Source organism: Mus caroli, chromosome 12, assembly GCF_900094665.2.
Source record: "Mus caroli chromosome 12, CAROLI_EIJ_v1.1, whole genome shotgun sequence".
Classification (NCBI taxonomy): domain Eukaryota; kingdom Metazoa; phylum Chordata; class Mammalia; order Rodentia; family Muridae; genus Mus; species Mus caroli.
Genome location: NC_034581.1, coordinates 107428616 through 107453173, shown reverse-complemented (window position 1 = coordinate 107453173; position 24558 = coordinate 107428616). Strand labels below are relative to the sequence as shown.

At 48.3% G+C, this 24558-nt stretch overlaps 2 protein-coding genes across 5 annotated transcripts in view; one reads left to right on the top strand and one right to left on the bottom strand.

The window, feature by feature from the left end:
* Brf1 (BRF1 RNA polymerase III transcription initiation factor subunit) overlaps nucleotides 1-24558 on the top strand; it is a 45096-nt gene that overhangs the window by 1709 nt on the left and 18829 nt on the right. For 2 of the 3 annotated variants that reach the window (XM_021178910.2, XM_021178909.2), the window contains exons 2-5: nucleotides 5847-5927; nucleotides 11057-11230; nucleotides 15833-15864; nucleotides 19310-19382. In XM_021178910.2, the coding sequence (XP_021034569.1) occupies nucleotides 5847-5927; nucleotides 11057-11230; nucleotides 15833-15864; nucleotides 19310-19382 (360 nt within the window). Of the gene's footprint in view, nucleotides 1-5846; nucleotides 5928-11056; nucleotides 11231-12395; nucleotides 12692-15832; nucleotides 15865-19309; nucleotides 19383-24558 lie in introns of those variants that run through there. The other variant, XM_021178911.2, reaches the window with a different exon arrangement.
* On the bottom strand, nucleotides 20201-22639 carry Btbd6 (BTB domain containing 6). Of its 2 annotated transcripts, XM_021178913.1 has the most exons (5): nucleotides 22607-22639; nucleotides 22136-22442; nucleotides 21969-22059; nucleotides 21747-21865; nucleotides 20201-21614 (listed from the first exon to the last, which is right to left on the bottom strand). In XM_021178913.1, the coding sequence occupies exons 2-5, from the start codon at nucleotides 22357-22359 to the stop codon at nucleotides 20582-20584; spliced, it is 1467 nt and encodes a 488-aa protein (XP_021034572.1). In that variant the 5' UTR covers nucleotides 22360-22442; nucleotides 22607-22639; the 3' UTR covers nucleotides 20201-20581. The 2 variants fall into 2 exon arrangements, with proteins under 2 accessions (XP_021034572.1, XP_021034571.1); XM_021178912.2 differs by lacking the exon at nucleotides 22607-22639 and having other exon boundaries at nucleotides 22136-22594.

Genomic DNA, 24558 nt, shown 5'->3' with positions numbered 1-24558 from the left:
TCTCTGTGTAGTCCTGGCTGTCCTGGCACTCACTTTGTAGACCAGGCTGGCCTTGAACTCAGAAATCCGCCTGCCTCTGCCTCCCGAGTGCTGGGATTATTTCCTAGCTTTTTACGTTTTACTTTGAGTTAGGGTTTTGACAAGTTGTCCAGGCTGGCTTTGAACTTAATCAGTAACCCAGGCAAGCATTGAACTTGCAATCCTCCTGACTCAGCCTCTTCAGTAGTTGCAGTTATGAGCCTGTACTACCAGACCCAACTTTTTGTTGTTTTTTGAGACAAGATGTCCCTGTGTAGACTAAGGTTGGCCTTGAACTTTTAGCAGTCTCCCCTGCCTCAGTTTCCTAAGTACTGGGGATTACAAGCATGCACTACCATGCCCTGTGTGGCTAAGGCTGTGTGTGTGTGTGTGTGTGGTGTGTGTGTGTGGTGTGTGTGTGTGCACGTGTGTGCAGGCATACATGTATGTGTGGGCACATGAGTAAGGAGGCCCAAAGTTGGCATCAGGTACCCTCCTTGATAGTTCTCCACTTTACTGAGTCAGGGTCTCTTGCTGAACTAGGGGCTCCTGATTCCTGGCTACTCTAGCTAGCCAGTTTGGCCAAGGGATTACCACTCTCAGCCTCCCAACTGCTGGGGTTATAAGTGGCTAACACTCCTGACCTGCTTTTATGTGGATCCTGGGGATCTGAGCTTCGGTCATGTCTGCACAGCAAGCATTTACTCCACTGGATCGACCGGACCGTCTCCCCAGCTCGTGCGGCAGATTGTTGAATCTGCTGTGAGTTCCAGAAGCAAGCTCACCTGGGGCATTGTCCTTTGGGCACGCTCATGGGTTTTCATCTCTGTTTTCCTGGGGTATTGGCCTGTAGTTTAACATCTATCAGCCTTAGATGTCAAGGTAATGAATGTACTCCTGAAACAAGTGAGCCGTGTCCCTGCCCCTCCACACCCCCTTACTTTCTGGAAGGGACTATATACAAACAATGCCCTCGGCTCTCTTTCTCTTTCCTAGTTTCACTATGTAATTCAAGCTGGCCTCGAACTCATGATGCTCCAGCTTCAGTCTTCTACACAGCCAAGATTGTAGGCATGTGCCTACCACTTCTCTGTTCTTACTTAAATATTAAGGTTTTTCTGTTTAGCCCTGGCTGTCCTGGAACTCACTCTGTAGACCAGGCTGGCCTTGAACTCAGAAATCCATCTGCCTCTGCCTCCCAAGTGCTGGGATTAAAGGCGTGCGCCACCACCACCCGGCTTTTTAAACTCTTTTTCTTTTTCAGCTTCTGTCATAGTAGTGGCTGTCGTTACATTTCAGATCGTTTCTGGCTTGTTTTTGGAATGGGTCTAGTTGTGGAATTCATGCAGTTAAGCAAGTAGTGTGCACCTGAGCTTTCTCCCTACCTAGCCCATGTTCTTTATGTCTGCAAGGGACTGTAGCAAAGCCCCGCCATTTCCTTTTGGATATTGGGGTATTGTGTTTTTGCCTTTCTGGCTGGTTTACCAGTTTTGTGAATATTTCCAAAAAAATGGCTTTGGGTTGACTTTTCCCTTGTGCATTTCCGTTATGTTTCACATGTCACATAAGTTCTTATTCTTTGTAGGTGTTTGCAGGACTTCTATGACAGTGTTGTACCACACATTGTTACAGCCTCCTAAAGAGTTGTCAAGATGTTGATGCTTGTTGGAGTGATAAGAGCAGTAGGAACAGGCCATTGCTGGAGCAGATGTCTAGGGCTTTCCATGGGAAGCATTTTCCTAGTGCATCCACTGCTTGGGGACAGTGTGTTATGCTCACTGTGCCCTCGTGACATCAGGGAGAACAGTGTGGAGCCATGGTGGAGGGAGGCCTCCCCATGCATCCTGGGAAATCATGCTCAGAGGCATTGAGCAGAAGCACAGATGGGCTCTTAGGTGGCATCAAGATCTCTCTCCAGAGAGAAGCACTCCAGCAACCAGCCCTGGGTGCCCTGGGGAATGCACTGTGAGGCCATGAATTCTTAGCCTTGGTAGGAAGGACAGGAGGGAGGTGTCCGTTGCTTTGAACAGCCATCTTTCAGGTGGCTGCCTGCCTGCCCTCCCCTGAAATCAGCATGCCCACATGGACTAGAAACATGATTTGTGCCAAGACCCTCCTCGGTCTTCTTGCCTTCCTCCAGCTTTGTTGTAAGCCCCTTTTCTCGTTAGTGGCTGTCTTTTCCTAGGTGTCTCTGCTTACAGCAACCTAAGCTGACACTGAACAGTAGAATGTGTGCCTCGTACACCAAAGTGAGTGATGGGGTCCTGCAGCAGAGCCCCTGGCTGTGGAAACTTATCACCCTGTACCTGTAATCAGGGTTTAGAGGTCTTTTCAAGTAGCTTGTGCCAGGGGAAGTAGCAGGCATCAGGACCTCAGGCTTAGATGCCAAATGCAAGGCAGTGGCTACCTGGAGTAGCTGGAGAAGTTGGGATTTGAGCCACACCATGAGAGTCTGGAGCAAAGCACTGTTCCCCATGATGCACACTCTGCAGCATGAGCCATGGCTCTCTGAGGCCTCCCTTTGTCTGTGGGTGATAACCCCTGGGCCTCTGCATCCTTCTCAAGACTTAGAACTACTCTTAAAATGCTTGTCAAAGCTTGGAACTGCGCTGAGGATTGCAGAGAGAGAGCAGACACCAGGCACCTGGTGGCACCTGCCTTCTTAGGGTTCATTTTCTCCAATCCTGGAGCAGCAAACCTCCTCTGAAGGTTGGGAACCTCCCTGAGGTTCCAATAATCAGGATTGCTTATGGTGTTGATGGTGGAACCCAGAGCCTCATGTACCACGTGATCAGAACTTAATTTTTTTTCTGTGAATGCAAGCTTTATTAATGTACCTTTGATAGACATAAATCACAACAACCCTGTGCTCCAAAAGGAAGTTGAAAAAAAAAGTTAACAACAAGAGCCCACTTGAGGGAGTTAGAAATCCTGTGACATGCCATCTCTGCTTTGGTGCCCAGAAGAGAGTGTGATCAAGACTTCCAAAGCTTAGGGGAGTCCAGGGTCATTTTGGGAGGAGGGCTCGGGGTTCTGCTTGGTATGGAGTACCTTTCCCACTCCTTATGCCAGAGGCACATTAACTAAGTCTTAGGCCAAAGTCTGACCCATAGCTTCTAACAAGGTGAGGCCCAGAGCTATGGTCCCTGACTCCAGCTCAGATGTGTGGGCCTCGGACAGCTGCCGGAGCTCCATCTCATGCCTTTGAGAAAGGAACCAAGCCCCTGTGTCTCCTTTTGTCAGTTTGCGTGCCTCAGCCAAGGCCTCCAGAGTCTCCTCATTAGGGTTAGGGTCTGTCTCCAGCTGCTTTGTTAGCTCCTGGAACTGCTCATGAAAGACCCACAACGTGAGGATTCTCCCACGTTCTGACTCAGGAGAGGCGACACCCCAAATCACTCACGAGAAACGGTCTTGATGCAAACTGCAAGAGGTTTATTCGGGAAAGACCAGTGCACTGGGGACGACTCGTATCCCACGCAGGGGTAGAGGAGTCGACCACGAGCTCAAGGGGTAAGGGTTTATAAATGCAGAAACCGCAAACACCTGGCATTGGGCTATAGCATTTGGCAAGCTAGCAAGTTTGCATAACGGGTTTAAGGAACGGTTCCTGGAACAATGGGGCAAGTTCTACTCCCTACCATTAGTGAGGTCTATTTTGGACACGGGTCTAGGGGCTTACATAATTTTTCTCTCTCTCTCTCTCTCAGGATCTTTCACCCACAGGTGACCCCGGAGCTTCTCTCCATGCAGGACAGACCCGGGTTGTCTCCATCTCAGTTACTTGTATCTTGGCTGAAGCTCACTTGGGTTCTGTTCTTCAGTTTCTCAGAACTTACATTTTATTATGTTTATTTGTGTGTGTGTCCAGGCCACTCTGCACATATAGAATTCAGGGGACAGCTCTTGGAAGCTGGTTCTCGCCTTCCACCATGCTCAAACTCAGGTGGCCAGGTTTCATACCCGGTTTCTTTAGTGTTAAGCCATCTCAGGTGCTGTAGAATGCTTTTTAAGGATGGGCCTTGCTGTCTGTCTAGCCCAGCCTGACCTTAGAATCTCTTGCCTTCTCTACCAAACCAGTCTATTCTAGATACTTTGTGAGAAAATGAAGGACAGTGCTCTGGGGAGGCCTTTCTGGGCTCTGAGGTCTCTTGGCCGTCTTCCTCAGTCAGATCCAGCATGTGAAGGTGGCTTTGTTTGTTCAAGGCATTTTTAGTCTGTTTCTTCCCATGCTGTCTTGGGCTCATCTCTCTGAGTCCTTTCAGAGGCTCTTCCCCGAGTGGCCTGTGGTTGTGTAATCCTCCTCCATTGTCCTTGATGGACTCTTAAAAGCTGGTCTGTGCTACACCTCTAGCTTGTATTTTTTTATTATAGAAACTTGTAAAAAAAAAAAAAACCCAAATGTCTGTTGGGCCTAGTGGTACACATCTGTAATCCCAGCACTTGGAAGGCAAAGTTGTAAGTCAGCTGGTGCTCCATAGTGAAACCTTATCTGGAAGGAATGAAAGAAAAGCAAAATACCTGGTGTCTATGCATATGAGAACACCACCACTGCTCTCTTTGGACACACCAGAAGAGGGCACCAGACCCCAGTACAGATGGTTATGATCCATCATGTGGTTGCTGGGAATTGAACTCAGGACCTCTGGAAGAGCAGTCGGTGCTCTTAGCAGCTGAGCCATCTCTCCAGCCCAATACCTGGTGTCTTTACAGGCAGAGCCCATCTGAAATGTGAAGGTCTAGGTTAATTTGAGGTTGGCAGTTCCATGTAGAGGTCATGCTTGGCCTTTCTTCCTTCACACCTGAGGGGAGCCTGAGTCAGCTGGCACCTTATCCTGGTGTGATGTTTGCTGAGTAAGCACTGACACCATGTTTCCTCCTGCTGCTCATATGTGGAGGGGTGGCAGAAGCAGTGCAGGTGGAGCTACCCAAGCAGAAGTGTGGGGCTCTCAGCACGGGAAGTGGCAGTGGTTGGTGACTTTGCAGTGTGCTGTGTGGACCTGGAGCTGAGGAGTGCAAAGGTTGCAGTAAGCTTCCAACTGAAGAGGAATTTTTCTTTTTTGGGGGGAGGTTAGCGATAGGACTAGGGATAACAGAGTGAGGCAAGGTCTTGCCCTGTGTCTCACATTGGCCTGCAGCTCTGATACCCTAATTACACCTAATTACAGACCTGCACCACCATGATTTTAAACGTAGTGAAATTTTTATGTTTTCCTTTTAAGATCTTATTTTTATTATTCTAAATTATCTGTATGCATTTATGTGTGGGCATGTGCACATTAGTGCATGTGCCCACAGTGGCCAGAGGTGTCAGCTGTCCTTGGAACTGGACTCACAAGTGGTTGAGAACTGTCTGACCCAGAACCCACCTTGGATCCTCTTTAAGAACAGTACCTTCTCTTAACTGTTGACCCATCGCTCCAGATCCTATGATTGACTTGTACTAAAAGCTTTACCAAAGCACAGATCCACTTCATTTACAGGAGTAGGATATTTTTTCTGTTTTTTTTTTATAATTATTACATTTATTTAAGGGGTGGGGTGGGGGGATCGTGGTGCATGTGTGGGGGAGACAGTTGTAGAGTCAGTTCTCCCCTTTTGTGTGGGTCCTAGTCATCAGGCATGGAGACAAAAGGACTAGATACTCACTTCATTAACCCCTATTTTATTTTTAAACGTTTAGGATACCTCTGGTCAAGGCCACATCTGGCTAGGCAGAGCAAAATGAGCTGCTGCTCTTCCTGCTGGGTCCTGCTTTGCTCACAGTTGGTGGAAGGGCCTGTGGGGCTTCTCCCCAGACTCTGGCTAACTTGTCTTTTTTATATTTCCAGGTGCTGGGAAAACCCCAACCCTAGGTGGTGGCTTTCACGTGAACTTGGGAAAGGAATCAAGAGCACAGACCCTGCAGAATGGTATTCCCTACTTCATCCTTGCTGACTAAGGGTGGGACAGGAGAGGGAGGGGGTGGGACAGGATGCTGGGGTCGGGTAAGAGCAGACCTCACTTGCTGCTTCTACTTTGCAAAGCCCACAGCCCTGCCTGTGTCTTACCTTGTGACCCGATACTTTTTGCCACCCTTACAACCGAGGGCCAGTAGGACTCTGGGAGGGATGGTTCCTGAATGCGTCTTCTTCCAGGCATTCTGCAGATCTTGGTAGGGCCCCTTAGCGAAGGGCCCTGAGATGGTACCAGCCTATAGCTGTTTGTTCCTGGTCTCTTAGAAATTGGCATAGAGCCAGCAAATGTGTAACGGGTTGACATGCAAAAGTGACATTTTGTTGTTTTATAAAAGCATCTGAGGGGGCTGGTGAGATGGCTCAGTGGGTAAGAGCACCCGACTGCTCTTCCGAAGGTCCAGAGTTCAAATCCCAGCAACCACATGGTGGCTCACAACCATCCGCAACGAGATCTGGTGCCCTCTTCTGGAGTGTCCGAAGATAGCTACAGTGTACTTACATATAATAAATAAATAAAATCTTTAAAAAAAAAAAAAAAGCATCTGAGTAGAGAGGTTATCTGTTCTGATCCTTTGCTTGTTGTTAATTAGGGTGTTTGCCTTCATTGAATGCTACAAGATTGTTGTTGTTGTTTTAGACAGGGTCTCTATGCAGCTTTGGCTGTCCTGAAACTCTCTCTGTAGACCAGGCTGGCCCTGAACTCAACAGGGATCTGCCTGTCTCTGCTTCCCGAGTTCTGAGATTAAGGGTGTACACCAGTACACCAGTACACCTTATTTTAGCTGTAATTTTTTGAAAGTAAATAGATATACACATGTATACGTGCTTACCATGGCGCATTCATGAGCACCTTGCAGGAGAGGGTTCACTCCTTCCTCCGTGTGAGCTCTGGGCATTGAAGTCCTGTCATTCACCTTCGCTGAAAGTGTCTTTACCCACTGAGCTGTCTTCACACCCTCTGTGATTTTTTTTTTTTTACACCAGATATGTGTTATAGAAAAAATTTTCCTGTTCCATGAGCTTCTTTTAACTGCTTTTCTTTTTCTCATTACTTGATGTTAGAAAAAGATTTATTCTAAAATGTGTATGGGTCCAGGATAGCCAGGGCTACACAGAGAAACCCTGTCTTGAAAAACCAAAAAAAAAGTATATGGGTGTTTTATCTCCATGTGTGTATGTATACCACACATGTGCCTAGTGCTCAGGAACATTAGAAGAGGATTAGAACTGGAGATACAGATGGTTGTGAGCTGGTTGTAGGACTGGGAACTGGACTTAGGTCCTCTGCAAGAGCAGTAAGCAGCTGAGCCAGGCTCCGGCTCCGTGGTGGTGTCGGAGGCACACTTTCTTCATTCAGACAGTACCTGCTTCCCTGGTGCCTTACTGGTCACTCACTTGATGCTCAGGGGACAGCTTGGTGGGTAGAGTAAGGCTGAATTAGGGTCTCCAGTCGAGCCTGTAAAAGGCTAAGCATGGGGATGTGAGCCTGTTGTAACGCTGGCACTGGGGAGGCAGAGATAGGTGATTCTAGGGCCTCAGTGCATAGCCACTCTGACAAAATGTGAAGCTCCAGGTTTAGTGAGAGGCTCTCTCAGAAAGATAAAGTGCAGATCACTAGAAGGACCCACCAGTGTCTAACTTTGGCCTCCACAAGTGTGATCATGGGTGTGCATGCACACACCTGCCACCCCCACCCCACACCCTGCTCTCCAAACTGATGCTTATATCTTCTGTTCTCTGGGGTTGACCATCTGAGTTTCCTGTTATGTTTTGGGGTTGGTCCTTGTGAGTTAGAACAAGTGATAAGAGACTGGGTCCACCTTCCATCTTACGTGCATTTTCAGTGTTTGAGTAAAAAGATTATATTTTCCCAGTTGGCACCCTCCCTTGTTGAGAGTCATTTCCAGACCCTCTGTTCTGTTCTGCTGGACCATATATGTCATGCTTTTGTTTGCTTCCTAGACTTGTGCTCAGTTTGAAACTGGGAAGTGTTTATATTTCTTAGAATTCTTAAAAAAAAAAAGATTTATTACTATATATAAGTGCACTGTAGCTGTCTTCAGACACACCAGAAGAGGGTGTCAGATCTCATTACAGATGATTGTGAGTCACCATGTGGTTGCTGGGAATTGAACTCATGACCTCTGGAAGAAACAGTCAGTGCTTTTAACCGCTGAGCCATCTCTCCAGCCACCTTAGAGTTCTTTCTCAGTGCTGTGCTGATTATTCTAATCAAGATTATTCTTGATCTGTGTTGCTTGCTTCCTCCCTCTCCTCTCCCTCCCTTTCTCCCTCCCCCACCCCCCCTCTCCCTCCCTTCTGCTTTTTGAGACAGTCTTGCTGTGGTAGCCCAGGCTAGCCTGAAGCTCATGATCCTGTTTGACTCTCGCAGTGCTGGGCTTACAAGGCCTCCTAACTTCAATAGGAAGTTAGAGGCTGTTTGTATCCGATTTCTGCCAGGAAATCAGCTGGGATTTTGAGGGGATTGTCTTCATCTGTAGATCATTGTGAGAGTATGGTTACTTGAATGGTACTGAGGCTTCTGGGGTTATTTTTTCATTGATTTGATTCTTTAGAGTTTCATTTTGGAGTTACTTTGTTAACTTTACTAAAGGAAACCTGCTCAGATTCTGGTTCAGGTTACATTGGATCTATGGATCAAATTATAGGAACTTGATATGGTGAACTAAAATTGTGAGCTTGTCTTAAGTTTCTTTTCTTTTCTTTTTCTTTTTCTTTTTCTTTTTCTTTTCTTTTTCTTTTTCGTTTTTTCGAGACAGGGTTTCTATGTGTATCCTTGGCTGTCCTGGAACTCATTCTGTAGACCAGGCTGACCTTGAACTCAGAAATCAGCCTGCCTCTGCCCTCCCAAGTGCTAGGTAGGATTAAAGGTGTGAGCCACCACTGCCCGGCTTGTCTTGAGTTTTTTTAAAAAGATTTATTTATTTATTATATGTAAGTACACTGTAGCTGTCTTCAGACACTCCAGAAGAGGGAGTCAGATGTCAGTACAGATGGTTGTGAGCCACCATGTGGTTGCTGGGATTTGAACTCCGGACCTTCGGAGGAGCAGTCGGGTGCTCTTACCCACTGGGCCATCTCACCAGCCCCCTTGTCTTGAGTGTCTTATTGTAGCAACCACACATGCTGTGAGCAGATGTCACTGGTCCTTGCTTTCCACTGTTGTTCTCACTTATTCTCAAAGCTATGCTGCATTTTTGGTTGTTTGTTGCTAGGCTCCTCAGAGTTGCTGAGACTGGGTAGGCTTGGCTCATTGCTAACCTCCGTGTGGAAGGATCAGTGTTTTGCTCTTAGGAGTGATGTCATTAAGTGTGTCATATGCTGCTTAGTATCTATTACAGTGAGCACATGGATTCTGTTTGTGGGATGCTGGCAAGCCCTAGCCTGGAGGTGTGGGGCTTTAGAATTGGTCTAGCCTTGAGCAGGGGCCCTAGAGAAGAGCTATCTTACCTTAACTGTGGAATCTTGCAAACACTACATAGCTCCTGAGTCTCAGGCTCCAGTTCAGTGTAGTCTGCTGTCTGCTGATTATTGGTGGGTTTTTTTTTTTTTTTTTTTTGCCTCTGGTGTGTTGCTACTGTGTGCTGGTAAGAAAGAGGAGCTGATTTTTGTGCATTTGGTCAGGCATGTTAGCCATGCTCTGAAATGTGTTATTGTTACTGTTGGCTATGAGTAGTGTGCTAGCCTTCAGTTCTTATCAAAGAATCAGAGAAACCAGTATTTAACATTTTATGGGTGAGATGGAGGTTGCCTACACTGTCAGAGGAGTGCATCGAGGCCCTGAAGATGCTAGTAGGATGTCTGGTGACAGGTCTTACCATCTACATGTCCTCTGCATATCTTAGGGTATATCTTGTGTCGGGTGGAGCTCTCTGAATCCCTGGCGCCCACCCATTGGTCTGCACTGACAGTTGCTATCGGCAGCTCTCTCTTAGACCTACACTTCTGGACTTTGGGGTGGCTGCTCTGTATTTGCACTTGTAGACAGAGACCTTGAGTGTCCTGTCTGTAGCATGGTGACTGTCGAGACAGCCTCCTGGCAGCAGGTGCTTCTGCAGTCTGTGCCTGCCTTTCCCGTCACCCTTCTTCTGCAGGTGTGCAGGGAGCAGCTCATTAGGCTGACCAATTGTCCAGCCAAGAGGCTGCCTCTTGGAGGGAAGCCTGGCTAAGGGTTGTCCAGGACTGGACTAGGTAGAAAGACCATTCTGGAAAGTATGAGTCTTGTGCTGTGGGAGACCCCTTCCTGCCAGACACTCCAGGCCTCAGAATCTCCAGAAGAGATACAGCCACTGTGTATTGTTCTAAGCCAGGATGCAGTGTATCAGGAATAGGGTTTTATGGCATATGAGAAATCAGGAAACTAATATTTTGACATTCATAATGAAAATTAATTAGAATGTAAAGGCTAAATTAAAAACTTAGGACAAAGAAAATCTATCAGTGTCTGTCTGTCTGTCTGTCTTACTTTGGATTACTGAGTCCTAAACCTATCACTGTGTGTTCTAAGCCAGTCCCAAGTCCTCTACTGCTGAGCCCCATTTCCAAACGTGATTTTATGAAAAGAATTCTGACTTTATGTGTACAGATATTCTGCTTCTGTGTATGTCTGTGTAGCATGTGGGTGCTGGAAATCGAATCCAAGTTGAGTAGAAGAAGAACAGCCAGTGCTCTTAAACTCTGAGCCATCTCTCTGGTCCCTAGTTTGACGTTTTAATTTCATCAAATTTTCCAGGCTGGCTTTAAACTCATTCTGTAGCCCAGGGTTTTTTCGTTTGAAACGGGGTCTCTAAGTAATGCTGGTCATCCTAGAACTCATTTGCAGACCAAGCTGCCTTGAACTCACAGAGATCAGCCTGCCTCTGTTAGGATTAAAGGTATGCATCATTATGCCTGGCCCAGGCTAGGCTTGAAATAGTGGTCCTCCTGCCTCAGTCTCCAAAGTAAGTGAAAGTATATTCCTGCACTAACAGGCTTGGTTCAGATCTTAAATTTGTAAGATAACCTGTGATACTTCATTTTGAATTAAAAGTTGAGACCGAAGATCATTTTGTATTTTGCCACAGGGCGGCGCCACATCCACCACCTGGGGAGCCAGCTGCAGCTGAACCAGCACTGCCTGGACACAGCATTCAATTTCTTCAAGATGGCTGTAAGCAAGCATCTTACCCGAGGACGGAAAATGGCCCATGTGATTGCTGCCTGCCTCTACTTGGTTTGCCGAACTGAAGGCACACCTCATATCCTTTGTTGGGTGATTACTCAAATGTTGACGTAGGAGTTGTAGGAATTGGTATTGATATGCTTGCTAACAGGTCCCTTATTGGATGTCCCATCCCAGCTGATGCAGGGTTCCTGCTCTAAGTTTCTGTTGTAGTTGGGGTTTCTACTGAAGAGAAGAGATACCGTGACCATGGCAACTCTTATAAAGGACAACATTTAACTGGGGCTGGATTATGGTTCAGAGGTTTGGTCCATTATCATCATGACAGGGAGCATGGCAGCATCCAGGCAGACACGGTGCTGGAGAAGGAGCTGAGAGTTCTATCTCTGGACCAGTAGTCACCAGGAAGAAAGAGTGACACTGGGTCTGGTTTGAGCTTTTGAAACTTCCCCTGGTGACAAACTTCCTCCAACAAGGCCATACCTCTAATAATACCACTCCCTATGAGTCTATAGGGCCATTTTTAGTAGGTAGTCAGGCTAGACTTCTAAGTCCCAGCCACTTTTGGCAGAAGAGGAAGAGGATAGCTCATGGCTTCTGGCGTTGTTTCTTCCCTTTGCAGTTTTGTTTCTTGAGATTTCAGGTCTGGTTCTCCTGTGTACTTCCCAGGACCAGCACTAAGCTCTGCAGGCATGCACATACATCAGGGATTCCGTCCTTCATCCTTCAGTATCTCCTAGCTCCCTCTGGTACCACAGCCATCTGTTCCTATCATATACATACTGCTTATAGTTGTTCTCTCCTCATTCCAAGGACCTTGGTGTGCTTCTGTCTAACTGTAAATATGAGGTGTCTTCTCTCCAGTAGGTCCCTCCCTCTGACCACTTCCCACCTTGAACCTGTGTTAGGTCACTTGGTTTCTGCCTGTCTCCTCTGCCTGTCCTACCTGTGTGTTAGGTCATCTTTGCCTCCTTCTTCTCTGTCTACTCACATTTTGGCCTGAGATAGTTTCTAGATTATATTTCAACATAGTCCTTTTATTTTTGATTGGGGGTATGTGGCACACACATGCTACACGTATAGCTACATGGCAGGTTAAGAGGACCACTTATGTTGGGCAGTGGTGGCACACCCCTTTAATCCCAGCACTTGGGAGACAGAGGCAGGCGGATTTCTGAGTTTGAGGCCAGCCTGGTCTACAGAGTGAGTTCTAGGACAGCCAGGGCTTCACAGAGAAACCCTGTCTCAAAAAAACCAAACCAAACCAAACAAAAGGACCACTTATGAGAGTCAGTTCTCCTCTTGTACTGTGCAAGTCCCAGAGATCAAATTCAGGTTGTCAGGTTTGTGGCAAGCACCTTTAGCCACTGAGTTATCTCCCTGGCCTCTCTGCACTTCATTTTTGAGTCAGGGTATTTCACTGAAGTTTGTCATTTTGTCTAGATGAACTGTCCAGCAAGCCCCCAGGATGTGCTATCTCCACTCATGCCCTCTAGTGCTGGGGTTACAGATGTTCACTTCCACACCCAGCTTTTATGTAAGTACTGGGGTTCTGAACTTGGGTCCTTATGCTTGTGTAGAGCTCACTTTACATACTGAGCTCTCTCCCCGGACCCAGCGTTCCTTAACTTCTTTCTCCTGCTGTCATCTTCTCCCTCACTTCCTAGGACGTGATTCCTGCTGTCATCTCCCTCACTTCCTAGCACGTGGTGTGGGTGGTGCTTGAGCTCTGATGTTGCCCCTCAGTTGGCCTGTTGTGGTCCTGACGTTGTTTTCCTGTATGGCAATGCAGTTATGACAGGCGTCTGTTTTGGTAGGCATTACCTCCTCCTGTCTCATCCATGCTACCTGTGGGATGCCTGGCATTCCCCCATCCCAGCCCTTACCCAAGTGCCTTAGGGGTGCTTGGGAGAGTCCTGTGCTAGAGGTCATGGTGCTGAGGTCCCTTTGGGATTCTATTAACCCACTAGCAAAAGTGGAATCCTGGGTGTGGGACCAATCACAAGATGTCCTCATGGAGAAGGAACAGTGCTTATTATATACTCAAACTCATTTTTGCCATCTTGCCCATCTCCTCAAAATTGTGTCTACTGTGACCAAGAAAGCAGGTTATGCTGGGGCCTTTCAGGAACCTTGCCTGCCCTCTTCAGCTTGCCAGCCTGCACCTCTAATCCCTGACCCCTAGGGGAACTGAGACTTTCTGAGTCTCTGTCCTGGAACTCACTTTGTAGACCAGGCTGGCCTCGAACTCAGAAATCCACCTGCCTCTGCCTCCCGAGTACTGGGATTAAAGGCGTGCGCCACCACCACCCAGCTGAAAGATTTCTTTTTTGAGGATTTAATTTAAGTTGGTGGCAGAAATAGGTAGATAATGTGAGTTTGAGTTTAGCCATGTCTTCATAGTGAGTTCCAGGACAGCCAGGGTTATGTAGGGAGATACTTCTCAAAAAAAAGTATTTATGTGTATGTGTGTTATCTGTGTGTGCAAGTCCAGTAGAGGCCAGAAGAGGGTATCAAATTCCCTGGAATAGAAGTTACAGAGTTACAGATAGTTGTTAGCTACCATGTGAATGCTAGGAATAGAACTCAGATCCTCTGCAATAACAGCAGGTGCTTTTAACTGCTAAGCTTTCTTTCCAGCCCTCCCTCCCATAATGGTTTATTTTAAAAATCACTAAAGGGCTGGAGAGATGGCTCAGTGGTTAAGAGCACTGACTGCTCTTCCAAAGGTCCTGAGTTCAATTCCTATCAACCACATGGTGGCTCACAACCATCTGTAATGAGATCTGATGCCCTCTTCTAGTATGTTTGAAGAAAGCAACAGAGCACTCACATACATTTAAAAAAAAAATTACGGAACCGGGCGTGGTGGCGCACGCCTTTAATCCCAGCACTCGGGAGGTAGAGGCAGGTGGATATCTGAGTTCGAGGCCAGCCTGGTCTACAGAGTGAGAGAGTGAGTTCCAGGACAGCCAGGGCTACACAGAGAAGAAACTCTGTCTCAAAAAAAAAAAAAAAAACAAACCACCGCTCCCCCCCCCCCAAATCACTAATGCTTAATTGACTATATTTTTGGCCGAGCATTTAACTGTGTAGTAAAAGAAAGGTTAGTGTGGCTTTTATTTTAGCTGCCCTCAGATGCTGTTTTCAGAATGGTTTTCAAAGTTAAAGCAAGTTTTATGTATCCACGTATAAGTCATCTCCTGTTTTCCCAAGGTTAATAATAACAATTTTAATTGTTGTTTACTGCTTTTGTGTGCTTGTGAGCATGACTATGCACGTGTGTGCAGGGTTTGTGTGTGCAAATCCTCTGTGTAGTTCCTTCTCTTTGGTGTAATTCCTCATCGCATCCTACTTGTGTATGAGTGTCAAGCCCAGCAGTTTGCTCTCTTTGGTTTGGTTCTGCCCCCATACCCTCCTTAATTTTCACACTTGATTTGTTGTTGTTGTTTTGTGGGGTTTTTTTGTTTGTTTTTGTTTATTTGTTGGTTTTTTTTTTTTTTGAGTGTTTGTCAGGAAATGGAAAAGATATTAAGTGGTCTTCCCTGCCTGAGGCGGGCAAGGCTAGTTGGGCAGCTAGCCTTGGCACAGGGCATCAGTGTCTTTAAGGCATAGCTGCTTGCTTCATGGTACTTTTAGATCACATAGCTACTTAGCTCTTTGGCAGTGCTCCTGTTGCCAGCCTTGTGGCATGCAGCTTTAGCATTGGGGCAGTACAGGTTGGCCGTTGCCTTAAGGGATCCTGTGAGCATTGGGTAGACTCACTTGAAGTGGCTACTTTTTCTTTGGGCAACTTGATACCTCAAGCCTGATTGTTGAGAGATCATTGAATTTCAAACTCTATACTCTGGTTAGGTGTGTAAGCACTGGGCTGCTACACTCCTGTCTTTGCTTCACAGAGCACCTGAGGCGCTTGGGAGAAGAAGAGCCGTGATACCTAGCTATACATAGTAACTTTCCTACTCTCAGCTGCACTGCTGTCTGTCCTGTGAGCACAGAGTGGGCACCTGGAGCTTCCACGTAACTTCTGTGCCTCTCTTCAGTAGTTAGGGAAGGAGAGACAAGTCTCAGAAGTGGGAACTGAGGGAAAACTGACTTAGTATTGCCGCACACAGTGGTAAGACACAGACTGGGATGGAGCAGGTAGAAGCAGGTAGTTGGCATCTCTGGATCGGGTGGGAGGGAGGAGGCTCAGTCTTCAAGGCCGATGCTTTGGGGCAGCATGTCGGCAGTGCCATGCTATGTGGATATTCTGTTGATGTGTCAGTTGTCTGAGGTGTTCCACATTTAGAAAAACTCAGTTATAGGCAAAGGTGGTTGCTGGAGCAGTGAGGGAGCAGTCCAGTGGAGATGGACTAATGAAACACAGCAACAGATGCCCTGAGTCATTAGAAATTGTCCGGAGCATCTGTTCTGTTTGGCTTAGAAGCTATTTAGTGTCTATAGATAGTGTCCTGAGGGCATTGTACAGGAGAGGAGACATCTGAAGATCCCTTTCTCACTTCCCTGACTCTGTTTCCCACTCCGTCTGGTAATTTTCTGTTGTTGAAGTAGATTCTGAGAGGTCTCTCTCAGTGCCTGGAGAGACACAGGGACTGCTCAGATGATAAGCTTGGATTGGACAGATAAGGTCTGGCTATCTGGGTTCCATGAAAATGCTCCTTAACTCCGCCTGCAGACATGCTCCTTGACCTCAGCGACCTGCTCCAGGTAGATCACTCTCCTCCTTAAGTCTTCCCTGGTCTGAGGGCATTGTAGAGGCATAGCTGTGTTTCCATACACTGGGAAGTCAGTCTATGCTGCCTGCCACAGTAGGTAGGCAGCCTTTGTGTTCAGGGTGATGAATTTTGTGTGGCCAGAGCATGGGACCTCAGCAGAGAGGCACAGCATTATCCAAGGACTGGTGTGTCAGCCTTAGAACTGCTTGAGAAACTCTCGTGAAAATTAGTCCAAGGTCAAGCAAATTCTTTTAAAAGGGGAATATTGGACCCACGCGTGCATTTCCAACTGTGGAAAACCCTCACAAGCACTGCCTGTTTAGGGTCATTGCCTTTCTGGATCCAGATACAGTAGGTTGTTGTTGCATTGCTTGTGTGTGTTTCTTTAATACCAGGTCTCAAGCCCTGGTTGGCCGGGAACGAAGAGATATGCCTGCCTCTGAAGTGCTGGGATTAAGTGACCATTGCACCGCTCACTCCTAAATAACTGAGTATCATAGCAAGCTGCAGCTAGGGACCTCCAAAGGCAGTGAAGGAGAGAGGGACATCAAGAGTGCACTGTCATCCCACTGATGGAGCTGTGCTAGGGGCTGGGTAGAGACTTCCTGAAGTCACTAGGCCACACCCTGAGTTGTGGCAAGGCCGTGAGGTCCACACTGACACCGTGGAGTATGAATAGAATGCCTGCAAGCTTTGCCCTGAAGGGAAATCCTGATCTGGGTGCCTGTCTGCCTGCCAGGGATTCTGAGAGCCAGTAGGCCATATTATTGCTCCTGTTTGCTTATGCATCAGTGCCCACAAAGAGACTAACATTTAGATTCCAGTCAGAGGGTGCCTTGTATTTTTGTCCTTTCAGCTGTCTTTCTTTATAAATGGCATCTCTCAGCAGCTATTACCGAAACATATTTTCTGTCAAGCTAAAAATAACCTGCTGGAATTGTGATCATCCATTGACTCCATCTTTGAATGTGTTGTGCTCAGTTCAGAGCATGGTCACATGACTATATCCAGCCTCCCAGGAAAGATGGGGGCCAGGGTCAGGCAGCTCCAGAAGTAGCTTGGACACCTCTTTGAGGAAACCAGAGGTACACAAGTCAGCTTTGACTTCACAGCTTTGGAAATGGGAAAACAGTCTAGCTTGTTAGAATAGAAGATGGTATGCCACCAGGAAGGACTGAGGGCTGGGTAGCTGGGTGACTACAGACTACTCTTCTCAGTATGGCTCTACTGACAAAATGGGGTCTGAGGGAGACTGAGGTGAGGACCATACAAGGTTGTCCCACCCCGGAGCATCCACAGCATGTTGTCCCTGGTGCCAGGCCTTGCCTGACCTAAAGACAGTTTTGCTCTTACCTGCATGGGGTGCATACCCATGTCCATGAAGACCTCTCTAATGGGGCTGGCTGATTTGAAGAAATATGTGAAAGTAGAAGTGGCAAAGACCCTGTATTTAAAGCCTCCTCCTTTCCTGGTTCCACATACATGGCAAAGGCAGGTAGCTTTCATCCACAAGCACAGAGTGAATTGTAATGTGGCAGTGTCTAATAGTAATATTAGTATGCCTGGAAGCCAGGTGTTGTGTACACAAAGCCCTCTCTAGAAAGTATTCAAACTATTTTGTTTTAGATTTATTTGTATGAACATTTGCTGACATGTATGTGTGTGGGCCTCCTGTGGGCCTGGTACCCATAGAGGCGAGAAGAGGGGGTTGGACCCTCTGGAACTGGAGTTACAGATGGTTGTGAGCCACCATGTGGGTGCTGGGAACCAAACCCAAGGCCTCTCTCTGCAAGAGAAACAAGTGTTCTTTACCATTGAGCCATCTCTCTAACCCCTGGAAAGTGTTGTTAAAACTTTGAATTTACACCTGAAGTCTATTTAGAGAACTCTTTCTGTAGCGTTCAGGTCTTATTGTCAACCATGTCTATTGGTACCTGGGTATCTGGAGGAACCTGAGAGGATGCTCGGGAAGAGTGCTCCCGGGAGCACACTTACTTGCATACCAGAACACAGGCTGCATACCACATGCTTACATCACATGCATGTACTTACATCACACATTCCTGCATGTTCATGTCGTTTACATGTATACTCACATAGGCTAGAGAGTCATGCACACCATAGTTTTATAGACAACCCTTGAGACTTTAGGAAGATAAAGAATTACTTCAGAAAGTGCTCTGTGAGCCACTAGTCCTTGTGAAGACCTCAGGAAGATAGTACCTGTGTCCAGCCAGGGTGGAAGGTGACCAATCCAATGCTGATTGGCTCTGGTGGCTAAACCTGGCCTTCTCAGCTGAGTTGACTTACTAAGCTGACAAGTCACAAACTCTCCCCTTTCGTCCTGTATGTAAACGAAGACACCATTGTGTATCATCCCTTAGACTGTGTCTTGCAAACATTTACTGGGTATCACCTTCATGCCAGGAAAGGGGGCTTAGCAAAGGCCACAGGCTGGGTTTGATCAGGTAAGGATCATGGTCTCGCATGAGTGCAGTGGAGTTTTCAGGTGGCTGAGGATGGGAAGGGCCTCTTAGGGTAGGGCAGGCCTGATTGTCCCAGGTTAATCTCTTGCAGTATTATACTGAGCTCCAACTGCATGGTAGGGGTTCTACACACTGGCAAACGTTGCCTCCCTGACAACTGATAGCGCTCCTCCCACTCCAATATTTGGTCCATCCCTCCTAGGATGGACCTATTTCTACTGCTAACTCCTGTGGCAGAGAAGAAAGAGCTATGGCAGGTGGCCCAAGCTGGGCAGCAGGCTTCATGGCAGATAAGGACTTGAGGTGAGGGTATTGGAGGAAACAGTTGGGATTCCAGCTACTGCATTACCTACCATACTCTAGTGTGTAAGCAACCGTTGAAAAAGACTAGGGGAGGACTGGAGAGATGGCTCAGTGGTTAAGAGCACCGACTGTTCTTCCAAAGGTCCTGAGTTCAAATCCCAGCAACCACATGGTGGCTCACAACCATCTGTAATGAGATCTGACGCCCTCTTCTGGTACATCTGAAGACAACTACAGTGTACTTAGATATAATAATAAATAAATCTTAAAAAAAATTAAAAAAAAAAAGACTAGGGGAGTCTGGGCAGCCCTATAGGAAGGAGGTGGGCCCTCCTGGTGGAGAGGCCAGTAGAGGCATGGTGTGGACTTTTCCTAGCCATGCAGGGGTCTCTGGCAATGGGTTCCTTGAAGACTGAACAATGAAACTTTAAACAGGCATTTTAAGAAAACAGCAGCTGAGCTGGTGTGGTGGTGATCGCCTTAACCAGCAGGTAGAGGCCAGCCTGATTCCAGGGCAGCCAGGACTACACAGAGAAATCCTGTCTAAAAAAAAAAAAAAAAAAAAACCAACAAATTATTTTAAAAAGGAAGGAAAAAAAGCAGCAAATGTTTTCTTGAACACCGATCCCTGTGTTCTTCTTGCCCTAGGTTAATGTGTACGTGTTGGGGAAGACGTTCCTGCTCTTGGCGAGGGAGCTTTGCATCAACGCACCAGCTATAGGTAGGTTGGGCTCAGATAGGAAACTAACCAGCCAAAGATCTCAGAGTAGGAGGATGTCAGGTCAAAGTATTAGAACAGCAAAGGTTAAAAAAGTCTCCTAACGTTTGTGGTAAATACACAAACTCAGAAGGCTTCCCAGTGCCCGTCAGGTGACGACCAGGACACAGAGAAAGAGCACAGTGCTTCATGTTGGGAACCTGCACTGTCTGAAGCAGGCACCGTGCGTGAGAAAGGCAGGGGTCTCCTCACAATGGAGGGCGCTCCACGAACAGACGCCCTCTAGCCATGGTCCTTGCCATATGCAAAGATGGGGATTTTGTGGTTTCTGAAGCATCAACTCATGTAGAGGCACCACGTGAGGCTACAGCAGAGGGTCTGGAACTGTATGCTTGAGTCCCAACAGGGTCAAGCTTCTGGTGTTAGGCACACTGGGCTCTTGCCCCAGAGACCCTTGCCCTGCTAGTGGGCCTTTGAAGGTCAGCTGCTTTTCCAGGACAACACAACTGCAAGGGAGGAAAGAGGCTTGGGGCCTAGGGATCCTGCTTAACCCACATAGAGCACCCCACAGCAAGCAGGCAGCAGAACACATAGCCCACTCTTTAAATCTAACCCTGCAATAGAACGTGAGGTACCACCCTTCTGCAGCCTTTGAGGGAAGCCGGCCCAGGAGCCACAGGCATCTTGGGAACAGATGAGCTTCCCTAAGACATGGTTTGATTTTAACAGCTTTACACTGCAGACTCACAGACAAGATGGTCTTTTCAGTGGAATTGAGAGAGTGCCCCACTTAATTCCTACAGTCACTTATCTACATGTGGTTCTTGTTCTGTGAAAACTTTATTACGAAAATTCACTTAAATAGGATGGAACTATTTTAAGTGACTTTTCAGCAGTTTGTGGCTTGAATGGGAGGCCTCAGCGTAGGCTGAAATTCTTAGACTCAAAGGGGGGGGGGGAATCCAAGGGCCCTGAAGCTTGGGTGCCACTGGTAGGGACCCAAGTCTGCCTCCCCCTGTGCAATGCCGTCGAGGGCCAGCGGACACGGGCTGCGGGAAGTCAAGTTTCAGACTCTGGCTGATAAAGCCAAGCCTTGAATGGTATCAGTAAGGCAGCTGGCAGTGTCCTGCACCTCCACTGCACTTACTGGGTGGACTCCATGGAGGAAGAGCCTGGTGGCAAGTCCACTCCAACCTTACGCCTCAGGCATAGAAGATGAGCTCTGGAATCTGTCCACCCTGAACTCCAGTCCCATTGGTACTGTCCGAGGAGCACTGGAACTGGAAGGCCACCTTCCCACACTGCACCTCTGTCATTCCTTCTTGCCCAAAGTAGCTGAGCTCACTGCCGTCCAGGACAGCACTGGCAGTGTAGAAGGTGTCCTGTTCCACCTGGACCGGGTGCTCAAACCAGACTGGGAAAGTGTTGCTGGATCCGTCTGAAACGAACTTGGTGAGGTTCTGAGCCAGGACCATCCCTAGCCGCTTGAGTTCAATCTTCACGCTGTACTCAGCCTTCCCGGAGCTGGACCCATACAAGCCCAGCCCAGCAATGAACACCCTTCTGTCCACTGCAAACTGGATGCTGTCACAGCGCCCACGGTACCGCCACTGGTTACTTCGGTAGGCAGAAGACTGGAAGCGGTGGCACCTTTGTGGAGCAAGGCCCTGCCTCTTGGTCAGGGGGAAGTCAAGGAGGGGCTTTTTGGCAGCAGTGTACCAAAGGAAGATGTTGTGGGTCTCTTCTAAGGTCAGGATGTCTGACTGGGCGGCACCATTGGCAAACTCCTCTAAGGTCATAGTTGGAATTCGGACCAGGTAGAGGGCTCTTCCCAAAACATGCCTCTTGTTGTGAGGAGTGACTGGGAGGCCCTGTCTCTTACATTCTGCCTCAGCCCAGTTCAGGACGGCCTCGAAGACCACAGCCTCCTTGGTATTAAGGGCCTCCCTGGTCACAATGATCTCCAGTGTCTGCCGGTCAATTTCACAGAAGCCTTCAGACCTCAGGGCCATTTCAGCTTGTGCATCAATGACTTCCCAGCATCTCTGGGTCAGTTCAGGCTCCTCAAACAGTCGGCTCTGGGACAGCAGGACACAAGCATTTTTGGCTTCCAGACTTGTTTCCAGAAAGTTGACGCAGGCCTTGGCCAGGGCAGGCACGATGTACTTCTTAGCAGCATACAGAGTGGCGAGCACTGTGTCCGCCTCCAGGTCGATCTCATCGCTGTACATGTACCTGCATAAGGCAGGGGCTCTCCTGGGGAGCTGCAAGGGCTCCCATGCACAACCTCTGGGGTTGTAGCAAACAGGAAGGGGACCATTGGAAGGTAACCACCCCATCCTTCCAGACCCAGCGCACAACACTTACTTTAGCAAGACCAAGAAGGCAGCAGGCTCCACATCAGGAATGTGGATTTCTGACTTGACTTCCGCAAGATCCCCGTAGAACATGGCATAGAAGACGGAGCTGCCGACAGCCAAGACGTACTGTGGATGAAAGAAAACCACCTGAGCTACAGGGCAGTAAACAAGGTCCAGGGAGACACACCTAGCCAGGCCCACCAGAGGACAGGGCTGCGCCCTTACCCACCTTGTGGGCGGGCACACGCCTGGCAGCCCCCAGGGCCCCCACGATGAAGTGGACGTCAGCCATCAGCTCGTTGTTGAACATGAGTGCATTCCTGCAAAGGGCAGAGGCACACGGGCTGGAACGGCGCGCGCCCAGGCTCCAGAGCCCGGGGGCGGGCGGCGGCTCACCTCTCGCGCAGCGTAGGATGGAAGGACTGCCAGTTGGGGCTCTCGGGATTGTTGTTGTCTGGCAGGGGCGGCGCGGGCAAGGGCGGCAGCGGGGCGGGTGCCAGGCAGGGCGGGCAGCAAAGCCCGACCTTCGTGCTCTCGGCTGCGCCTGCCGCGTTGCTGTTGGCGATGTCTGTGGCAGTAGCTGCAGAGGCACTGGCGGGCGGGTACAGTTCCGCGGCCATCTTCGCTACTGCCGGGGCGGGCTCCGCACTGGTCGGTGCTGTGCCGCGCGCCTTCGCGCTGCGACGGGGCCTGGGAAACGGCTCTGCGAGCACCAGCAGGGATGTTAGGCACTGCGCCACCCGCCCATGCAGGCAGGCGAGCGGCAGCAGCATGGGGCCACGCCGGCCCTGCCCGCTGCCCACCCGTACCCCGCACCCCTCACCGAGCCCGCGGCTCGGCCGCAGGGGGCGCCGTCCCCGCCCGTACCCACTGCTGCGGCGCCGGCGTCTCTCGTCACTGTGCGTCAAGACGCGACTCCTCGTTCCAGGGCCCCGCCCCAGAGGGGGGGGTGTTGAAGCCCCGCCCTGGTGCCCAGGTTTAAGGGCGAGATGTGGTTGCACCTTCTATCACTCAGAAATGAGACCTTTTCAACAGCTCAGGCTTTGATCACCTGACCCAGCTAGCTTTTCTTCGCGGAAGAAATGAGTCTCTAACACAAGGCTTGATCTCCCTTTTTGTGTCCAGCTTCTTTAACAGAGCATAAAGTCAAGGGCAGTACACCTGTTAGGTCAGAATTTCTTTTTCTATCATGAGTCTGGACCTCATGTGCCACAGGGTGACCTCAAACTCTCTACATAGACCTTCCTAAGTTGACTATTCCAATGTGTTACATTTTGTTTGCCAGTTTATCCAGCCGTATATATATCAACTCTATATCCCAGCTGTGCTGACCATAGGAAGGCAATTTTATCCTTTCCAGATCCTAATTGCAATTCTTTGGGTCTTTATCCAGAGTGAGATGATTGGATAAAATGGTAGCTCTTGATTTCTCATTTTTATTTTATGGATGTGGATTTTTGCCTGTACCTGGTGTTTGCAAAGGCCAGGAGAGGCTGTTGGATCTCCTAGGATTAGAGATACAGATGGTTGTGAACTGTGAGCTGTGGGTAGATGGGTGCTGACTCTTCTGCAAGAGCAATAACCACTCTTAACCACTGAGTCATATCCAGTGCTTTGTGCCCCCCGCCCCCCCTTAGTTTTTTGAGACAGAGATTTTCTGTGTAGCTCAGATCTGTCTGCCTGTGCCTCCTGAGTGCTGGGGTTAAAGGTGTGCACCATCGTTGTCCAGATACATTGACTTTTCTGAGCAAACTTTGCAATGGCCTTTGTTCGTGGTTGTATTATTTATCAGTCCTCCACAGTGTGCACTGGCTCTTTTCCCTCATCCTGGGTAAACCTTGTTATAATTTTCTGGGTTTTATAGAGGCTATGCTAGTAGATATGAGGTGGACTCTAGATTGTTCATGTTTCTTGGTCATTTGTATATCTTCTTGGAAGAAGTACCTCCATGAGTCGCTTGCCCACTTTCTAATCAGTCTGCTTCTTCACTGCATTGAGCTCAGTCTTTAGTACAGATGCTTCCTCCCTTTTTTGTGGTTGTCTTGACTGGACAGACTCCTTTGCTGCATTGATTCTTTGCAGTCTGAAGTTACCGTGTTTGTCTGTTTTTGCTTGTGTTAAATCATTGTGTCCTCCATGGTTTTGCTGTTGGTGGTGGTGGTTGTTGTCTTTTTAATGTGTACACCTGTGGTCTGTTTGAGCAGAGTACTACATGTGACAGTAAACTTGTTTCCAGCCTGTTTGCTGAAGAGACTGTCCTTATATCTGTGTCCTTTTTTTCCCCCCTTTATTTGTTTGCTTTTTTTGAGACAGGGTCTCAATGTGCAGCCCTGACTGTCCTGGAGCTCTCTATGTAGACCAGGCTGGCCTTGAATTCCTAGAGATCCACGTGCCTCTGCCTCCCGGGTGCTGGGATTACAAGCATGAGTTGTCAGGCCCGTCTTGGTTTCTTTGTTCTTTAATACACGTGCCATCTTCATAACTTCCACAGACCTTGCAAAAGGGTTACTTTGTGAGACAGAGAGTTTAAAGTCTATTTAGTAAATGTCGTCTGCTGACGCGTGTCCACCTTAGTCCTTTCCCCAGACGTCAGCTTCTTCCCTACATTTCTGTTTCCAGTGTCCTTGTATTGCGTGACTGCAGCTCTGTCCCCATGTGCAGACAGACTCCACTACTTAAAGAAGATAAAGCAGGCTGCTTCAGGACCTCCATCTTCTCTGACAGTTTTTTTTTTTTTTTTTTTTTTGGTTTTTTGAGACAGGGTTTCTCTGTATAGCCCTGGCTGCCCTGGAACTCACTTTGTAGACCAGGCTGGCCTT